Here is a 9,481-nt window from a genome sequence, read left to right as displayed (position 1 = left end):
GTAAGGTAATTACAAGTAACCCACTTGTGAGGCACCTTGGACAGAACAGCAAATCATTCCATGAACTTGCAGGTAAACCAACAAGTTCATCTAATGCCTTTACTAACTGCTCTTTAAAGATGCCTTTCAAAACGAGCCACTTTGATGGCAGAGCCTACAGTAGCTGACAAAGATACCGCCTGCCAGCAGGAATACAGCATCAGAGTTTGTCCTTTATGTCTGTTTTAAAAGCTACCTCCCTTCCAAACTACAGAATGTCTTCAGAACCACCACAGGTCACAGGCAATGCCATTTTTATCAAGCACTCTCTGATCTTACAGTCAGGTTTTAGAAGTATGAAATAAGGTTATACTTTGTCCTTTTGCATGTGAACACTTGCAAAGCAGACTGCAGGTCTCAAGTTATTAAGAAAGCGATCCCCTACGTGATTTCAGTACATAATCACCACTGTCATTAAATATATTTGAAGTTATACCACCTAAAATTTTAGCAGCTTCAGAAGGTTTTCAGGTGTAGCATGCAACATTCATATTTTCCCCACAGTACTTTACCACATTTCTCCATTTCCTCAATTTCAACGTGCAAACTACCTTGTTTTCCTCCTCATCCAAAGCAGCACAATTAGCAAGGTTTAATGGCTGCTATAAAAACGTGCCTATAAACAACGCTCTCCTGTAAGCGTGCACAACTGTTACAACCCAGTGAGAGAAGTCTTCCTAGGGTTACTTACGTAGATACATGCTTTCAGAGTAAGCAGGGCATATCAGCTGTAAAAAAACACAAGAGCTTTAGGGCAGCAAAATCCTCATGTTCCCCCAAAATATGCCCTTATACAAAAGGTTTTGAGCCCACCAGCCCACCACACCTTCCCCTCCTCCCTCAGCCCCTACACAGAGGGGTGCCTGGGCTAGTTCAGTGGCCACTGGATGTCACTATTGCTGTAGCCAGGGACAGCCTGGCAGCCTCCCCCTAGCAGCACGCTGGAAAGTTACCCCAGAAACACGTCATGAGTCGGTGTGGACTACCGGGATGTCAGAAATAAATTTACAGCAACTTGTTTTCACTACACAGAAGTTTATTATGAAAGTTAAACATACAACACAAAAAGTAGCAAAAGCAATCCTGTAGCTTAAGGCAACTCTTACAGGAGATGAATTCAAGAAAGATGATGCAACTTCAGTTTAAATAGAAATTATGAAAAATATCAAATTGCATCAATAACTTAAAATGCACTTTAAAAAGTCTGCACTAACCAGCAGAGGGTAAGGGCTTGTAATCTTAATGCCAGCATTAAGATATCGAAAGCAGCAGAATGCTAAATGATGATAGGGAAAGTTCAGTATTTACACAAAGATAGCAATGTTAATATCTGATAGCATAATTTCCTGTGTACTTATGGTTTAAAACCACTGTCTGAAACGTTAGGAAAACCTTTTAAAATAAATCTTCAGACTATTCCATCAAAAATACACAGATGGCAGAGAAGATCCAAGGCTAGGGATGCGTGCGGATGCATGCGTGTGTCCCTTAACTCATTGCAGAAACACTTTAGAAAAATTATTTCTTTGGGGGAAGAAAGGCAAGAAGAATACGTGGCCACAGAGTGAAAAAGGTTATCTTTCAGGTGAATCACATTTAAATTGAAGTATCAAAATATTTCTATTTGATGACATTCTCACAGTTTACAGTTATTGACATTTTTAAGTGAATGTTAAATATTCATATTATTAACATACAAAGATTCTCCTTCACATTGACATCTGCTTACATTTTTGCAAGACCTCTTTTGCATCAATCGTTTTGCCATTAATGAGGAATGTAATTATCTGAATTATAGAATTTACTAAAGATTTAACTGTTCTAACCATACAGAGTTTCTACCTTCAAAATAATTTGTAAAATACTGAAGTCAGGTCACCTATTTTAAAAACTTATTTAAGTGACATTTTAACTAATCGGGCTGTACAGGAAGCACCACATTTTAACAAGGCCAAATGACATCACATTTCCAATTAATTTTCTTCAAAGATCGGATGCAATGAAAAATTTGGAACAAGTCCATTCACCATCACCCCAAATAAAACAAGATAATTCACACAGATTAACTCATCCCAAATCTTACCCTGTTAGAAAATGCAATATATACTGCAATGTAGTCTTAATTTGCATAAGATTTAATAGAACTGTCCTATGCACAGTATGAGATTTTTCTGTGCATAACCTCATCTCAACTTTTCACCATTCAGCACAACTTTACAAAAAGCCTAAGATATAAAATATAGTTAAAGCAGCTATCTTAAACATGATTTAATACATATCACCTTGGCAGCTGATCACTTTTGTTCCCAGTTTAATACGCTGTTGAATCTGACTGTAGAGTTGCAGTATCCCTTTTAAGAACTATTTAAAAAAATCCCTGAATAAAACAGAAGCCAGCCTGCGACTTCCCATGAGTTTCAGTAAAGTACTATATACAGGAGTACAATAACCACCCAAACTCACTTGATACAGAATAAAATCTAAGACAGATACTGGGGCAGAATGCGTTAATGCATGGAAATATAAATTTTAAGATTTTATCATTTAGAAAGTGGAACTGATGAATTGTTAGCAGTTAAAAGAATACTGCAACTGTAACATTTACAAACCCACAAAGTTTGAAAACTGATTCCAACAGCTCTGATTCACTGGGTTTAGCTTGGAAATAATGCAAAATAATGTCAGCAGTTTTAAGAAGGTCTTGCAAATTTAGAAAAAAAGAAAACTGAAAGATAGATAAGAATGCATATCTAAAATAAAGCAGGAGCACAATAAGAACAATCAAAATTCCAAAAGCCCATATTAAAAAAAATTAAGCTTGGAATGCATTGGCTTCCAGCAGTTTACAAAAAAAAAAAAAAAAGGCAAAACCCCAAAAAAGAAGTTTTAAATCTGTAATATCTTGACCTATTTTTAAGTGACAATTTTTATTACAGTTGAGAAAAATGGTTTTATAGCTGCATAAGTTTCCATTTCACTAAAATAGTGCCAACAAAAATAAGGTTGCATAGAAAAACAAAATTTCAAATTGCCACTGGCTACATGCTTAAAATGGGAAATGCAGGTATTGTAACATAAACATAGTGCAAACCATGGCAGTTCATGGTGATTTTGACTGCCGCAGGTCAGGAAACAGACCATAGTATACCCAGTTATCACAGTTTCTGGTCTTTTATTAAATCCTTTGCCAAGTAGAAGCAATGCATGTGTGCAGACCCATGGTACGCCTGCTGCTGTTGATTAACGTAGTTTGAGATCATCACCACTTCCTAGGTTAGATCCAGGACTAGGGTCTTGTTGTCTTCTTGCCTGCATTAACAATAAACACATATTTAGGATCAAAAAAGTGATTTACAAGTTATCAGTTTAGTTAATTTCTTCAGTGTATTAACATTTAATCAATTCTAAGGCACAAATTTACATTTCAAGCAGTAAACAATGCATTCATTTTTAAAATCAAAATCAGTCTTTTCCCCCTCGATTCAACAGTCCCCCAGAACCAACAGGAATCTGAGAGGAGGGCTGTGGACCCAGCAGTCGGGCACTGACCTCTCTGGAGGGGCACAGAGCTCTGGCTCTGCCTCTCCACCCAGCCTGGGGGCAGGCAGGGCTGGCACTCTGGGGAGTGAGTGTGCACACACACAAACACTCAGAGGCCCTCCTGCAGTCAGGCTGAAACACTTCTTGACATCAACTTTAACAATCAACAAGAGGCTTCCAAAATAGTTAGGCAACGATTTTGTGTCTCTTCTTCCAAAACACATTTTCTTCCCTGTGAAACTCCCTTCTGTTAACCTTTTCTGTAAATGTTTTCAGGAACAAGATTTTGGGGAGAAAGGCTAAAAGGTTAAGATGGCAGAGTACATTAGATCATTTCCAACTAAATCTCCCCTCAGCGTTTTTATGGGGGAAACGTTTACTTCAGCTTTTTCTGGAATAAAGAGCCTTATAGCATAACAACACACTAACACAATTTAGTCTATAGATTGATACACATTGCAACACTTTGTGAAAGTTGGGGTTTTAATGCAGAATGGTTTTTTTCTTCGGTGCACCTGTAAAGTTAGCAATAATACAAAACTGAGAGAACTCTGGTCATTATGATTGCACCCCTGTATTAAAATAAGAATAACATAAGTTCTCCTTTAAATAAAGGATTCTGTTAAACAGTTTGAGTTGATGGCATTTTAAAGAGGAAATTAAGGATGATCACTCACAGTCGTATCGATCACAGTAATATCAAGGACACTGCTATCTACTTTCTCTACCTGTACCCCTTCAGGCTGCTTTCAAGTAGCACGCACAAATGCTGCAGGTAAATACTTAAAACACATTGATATGCTTAAATTTTAAAGCTTAAGTTTTTAAAGTTTTATAAGACATTTTAGTGTCAATCCTTTTATTTAACGTTTACAGAGTGAATAGCTGGCACCTTGGCCTGTAACTACCATGCAACCCAAACAGCATGAGGGCCGCATTCTCAGCTGGTGGAAGGCATCACTACACAAGCATTATTCCGTGTAGCTCCATGAGTTTCACCAAGCTGCAGTAACCCGCCACATTCAGGGCTTCAAAAAAAAAAATGCCCTCCAAGAAATGCAAAACAAGCGACTGCCTCCTTTGAAAGGCTTCTCGTATTTTGTTGAAAGAATTGGGAGCAAACTTAACGCAGCTGCACCACTGAAATATGCAGTTTAAGCCATTACCATGTTTACACAATCACACTGAACAATACGAGTACTTCAACTAAACTGTGACTAACAGCGACAGGAGTGCTGCTCTTTGGTGTTCCCTGGGCTCTTCTGAGTCACATTTACTGACAGAGAGGAAGCCTTCCCGCCAGCGCGGCAGTTACCCCGCTCGCAGCGCGCTGCTTGCTCGCTCCCATACGAAACGGCAAGCGAGCAGAGCCTGTCAGCTCCCAAACCCTCTGGCATGTACTGCCAACACCGTTTTCTCTAATTTAGACTTTTCTTTCTCAGTTCACTCCTTCCTCCCTTATCTACCATTCTTGTCTAATTTTATGCTCCCAGTGCAATTGGTTAGCTTCACCTATTTAATTACCAATTTAAAGTTACATTTTCCTTTCATGTGCAATGATCCCACTCTGATGTACACAGAGTTCATTCAATAAATCCCTCTAGTTATCAGCATGTTTCCAGAGAACACAATTCCCTCCCCTGCACTTTCTTTAGTGGTCGTATTGCCATTATTGTTTTGGAAACACCCTCACTATTTAAATATCACAGTTGCTACCTACTACATTTATGTATCCAGTACTGCTGTTGGTTTCATTTTAGATATTTAGGGGCGAGATGATCATCCCACTCTGTTCTATCTGCACTGGTCATACTCTGACTGAAGGAAACAATCTGCTTTTCCTATATGCAGAACAACTCTGAACACGACAGCCAACATCACTGCTGGTGCACAAACCCACAGATTTCTCAGTAATCCTTCTGAAGAATCGCGTAAAAACAAACAGTGGAAGATCTGAAGTGCTAAAGGGCGTATGCCTTTCAGTTCCTGAAGCAACTCTTGCAACCTGCCCTCTGTACAGATGCAGAATATTGGGAGATGGCATTTAATTGAGATTTTCACATTATTTCCAAAAGCCAAATCACTCAGCTTTGACTATCAAAATCATGGTGGAAAAGTTAACCAGGAAGAGCCTGCACTTTTTTCCTTCAATAGAAGAGTAAACTGTGTTGTAAAGATTTTTCTTAATACAAACCAGTTGTTGAACTAGTTTAAATAGATATTTCCACACTAATTTAAGAGTTATGCTAAGATTAACAAAAGGATAACCATTCCACTTTGCATACTTTTCTCCTATTGAACAGACTGTAGCAAGATTTCTCTGATTTTAATTGCTGCCTCCTTCTTTTAAAAGGAAACAAAGGCATGCACTGTCTTTAAGAATTACCAAGATCTTACTTATACCAATCTAGTTACCAATTTTGTACTTGATAAACATTTTTACACTTAACATGAAAAAAAGCAAGTTAATTGCTGCTATACCACTGCTCTAAAAGCAATGTTTTCTTCAGAAAACAAAACATATGCACAGCAATTTTATTGTCAGATTTCAGTGAAGACTCCAAGGTATGGGCATATGGTTGCACTTACGCTTTTCCTAAAGTAGCCTTTTCTTTCAAAACATATGAAAGAATTCACATGATTCATGACCTCGTTGCTACTTGCAGAGTTTGCAGAAGCCACTACTGAACAACTACCAGATTTGCCCTTTCAAGTGATATGCAAAAGGCATGACAAATTACCCTCAAATGTACTGAAAGCAGTCATTACAATATCTTACACTAGTATATGTGGATAAAGGTGTAATTTTGCATTTCAGTAAGCGGGGATTTACACAAAGCAACTGCAACATGTTAGAGTGACAGCTCTGTCTCGCTCAGACACCCTCCTTGTGCTATACTACTGCGCAAGAATACACACGTGAAACACCCTTGTTCTATCAGTCACCACCCGGCCGAGGCACAAGTGCACAGCAGGTAACAACTACAACTGTGCTTTATATGCTGGAAGAAAAAAATGCAAAAGCATCATATGCATATGTATCTAAAAAATAAAAAACACTTGTAAAAGACAGGAGAAATCACCTTGTATGTAGACAGCAAGCCCAGTGCAGAACATCAGGCATTGGCTGGTATTTTTGTCCACTGACAAGGGGCAAAATACAACTTTCGTAAGAAATGCCACAAGATCCTTAACACTCACTTGCAGGAGTGTGACTACCGGTATGGTAGTATCTGGTAGTTCTCCTCAGTCTATTACAGGAAGCTAAAAGTTCCCTTTTATAGATGTAAAAATGGCAATTTCCAGAATTCTCTCAATTTGGGGTCCCTTACCTATCAATCCTCTGAACTGCAGTATTTGCATACCTTATGATGCCATGCAGAAGCATCAGAATTACTCTCAGTGAATAATGAGCTCAGCTTCTCAAAGATTAAGGAGACTTGCTTCAATTAAGAAAGATGCATCTATCTTTGCCATTGGGAAATGGAATACTCTGCCATGAGTCACGCGTAATGAGTCATGAGAAAACAGTAGTTATTCATCTTATCTCAGCATATTTCATTTTTCAGTCAAACGCTGAGTTTAAGTTTGAAGGTGCACTATTACCAATCTTATTCATCTGCTACTTAGTGAAAGGATAACAATATTTGCTTGCAAGAAAAACTAGTAAATAGTACACAGATCCCACTACAGTTGTAATTTTCCTAAAAATGAATGTATTTTAACCAACACTGCCAGTTTCCTTCCAAATATCCTGAAATTAAATAGTTAAGGCAATGGACACATAGGGAGTTTCAATACCCCAAAATACTTCGCACTCAGCTTTCAGCACACGAAGCCATGTAAATCTTCTGCAATACGGAAGGAATTATAACTGGCCACAAGCCATTTAAAACCTCTAACGTTGGAGACGGTATGATGACCAACTGAAAGAATTGCAGGAACGTATCTGGCAAAAAACATTTCAAAGCTTCCTGTAACACACTATTCTAGATTTATTCATGCTGAACTCATAATGCTAATACCATGGGGTAGTAACATACTAACAAACAACAGAAAAGTTACTAACAAAATAATTTTGACTGGAGGGTAAACAAACACAGAAAGTATCCCCTGAAATACTCTGACACCTACGCTCTCTTCAATCCTGTGATCTCTGAGCTCTTCCCAAGCCTAAATATAGGCTAACTGGTATGGGCTACAAGTCATATCGAGAGCATGATGCAGTAATATCTGCATTATATTAATTTTCTTCTTAATAAATTGGATACCTTGAAATCATCAAATCATTAACTTCGAATTATGACTCTCTTGGACAACGATCATGGTGGAGCATTTACATCTGCTACTGGGGCACTTAAAAAAAATATCCAAGACTAATGGATGGTGGCACACAAGCAGTTCCTTCAGCAGCCAAGACAGACACCATCCTCCTCCTCTGGTCACTCAATCCTGACCCTTGATGCAGTTGATCGTGCTTTCAACAGTGCCAATAAAACTCCTTAAGCTGGCTTTGAGGGAGCATCTGTAACTAACCCCCCCTTCCTGTGCACATCCAGAGGCCTCTGACATACCTAAGGAAAACCAACTCCTTTTACCACATGAGTTCATCAGGAAAAGATAATACAGTCCCACTGTGTGGTTTACACGATAGCTGTGAGAAAGCAGAACTGGGAACGTTGGAGGTAAATTTAGTAAGGATGGACAGGGTTGCCATGAAGATGGCCCTCCTTTTCGATGAATCACTTAAATAGCAGGCAAAATTGGGACCTCTGAATACTAGGCAGTGAAATCACAAACACAACAATATACACTGCATATATAACTTGGGACACTGGTGAAGAGGAGGGAAGGAAGGAGGAGATAATTTGAAGAAGGGCTGTCACAAAATGTAGCCAAAATAAAGTCTCTCCATGGACAACTCCACTGCAATTCTTTAATTGCATTCTGGCAGCTCCATACTGCTGAAACAGACAGGGCAGATGCGTTATGTGCCTTGGCATCTGTCATCTATAATTTACTAAATAAGTGAAAAATCAGGCTGTGTTAGGAAAAACTAAACAGTGAACATTTGGATTCTCTTAGGACCGTTTTTTTTTATCCTTTTCAGGAGGTTCACAAACCTGAGAATACATTGCAGATACATTTCTAAAAAGCATACAACCACAGGAAAAAAACAAACACCCAAACAAACAAACCCCTGAAATAAAGAGAGCAATATTCAGAAAAATAACCAGTTACAATCAAGCACACCTCCACGTTAGTCCTGCTAACTGAGGCAGACCCACATCAAGAAAAGCAACAAACTGAAAGCTCTTCTCTGAGCTGCTGGTTAATAACAGCCTCTCCCGTAGAGACAGGAACACGGCTAAAATGCTGGCCATGCCTCCACTTCAGTTACCCTTACTCAACAGAAGAGCAGCAGGAGGCAAACTCAGCCTTCTCAGAATAAAATTTAGCAAAACCAGGCCACTACAGCATAGTAAGAATGACAGCTTATATATACTAGAACTTCTCTGGTCACCGTTACAGCCTGATGAAGCATCCTGTAAGCTTCTGGGGGGGCTTGAAAAGAGACTCTCCCTCTCAATCTTCACTTCTCAGAACAACTTTAGCAACAGCAGCAAGGGGACTCCATCATTACTACATATTGCATCTACAAGCTGCTGGCAATCAGTAGGGGATATGATTTTTACCACATTCCTAGTGGATGTAGCTATCGGCGTGAAGACTCTGTAGCCTAGATCCAGTCTCTGGAGTTGCTGTGTTTGCTGGCCATAAAAATCTATTTTGCAATCACCTCTCCTGTTCACTTGAACCTGGGAAAAAGTAGCCTTCACCTTTCTTAATTATGATGTCAAGCACCACTTAAATTATGCAAATAATGGAAAACAGTCTCTCA

The 9,481-nt window shown here is 38.9% G+C and overlaps 1 protein-coding gene across 3 annotated transcripts in view; it reads right to left on the bottom strand.

Annotated features, from left to right (window-relative positions):
- Positions 1 to 1,054: 1,054 nt before the first annotated feature.
- Positions 1,055 to 9,481, bottom strand: part of CBFB (core-binding factor subunit beta) — a 44,081-nt gene continuing 35,654 nt past the window's right edge. For all 3 annotated transcript variants that reach the window (XM_074881757.1, XM_074881756.1, XM_074881755.1), the window contains one exon: positions 1,055 to 3,348. In XM_074881757.1, the coding sequence (XP_074737858.1) occupies positions 3,280 to 3,348 (69 nt within the window). In that variant the 3' untranslated portion in view covers positions 1,055 to 3,279. The remainder of the gene's footprint in view (positions 3,349 to 9,481) is intronic.

Source organism: Strix uralensis, chromosome 12, assembly GCF_047716275.1.
Source record: "Strix uralensis isolate ZFMK-TIS-50842 chromosome 12, bStrUra1, whole genome shotgun sequence".
Lineage (NCBI taxonomy): Eukaryota > Metazoa > Chordata > Aves > Strigiformes > Strigidae > Strix > Strix uralensis.
This window is presented reverse-complemented; position numbering and strand designations above follow the sequence as displayed.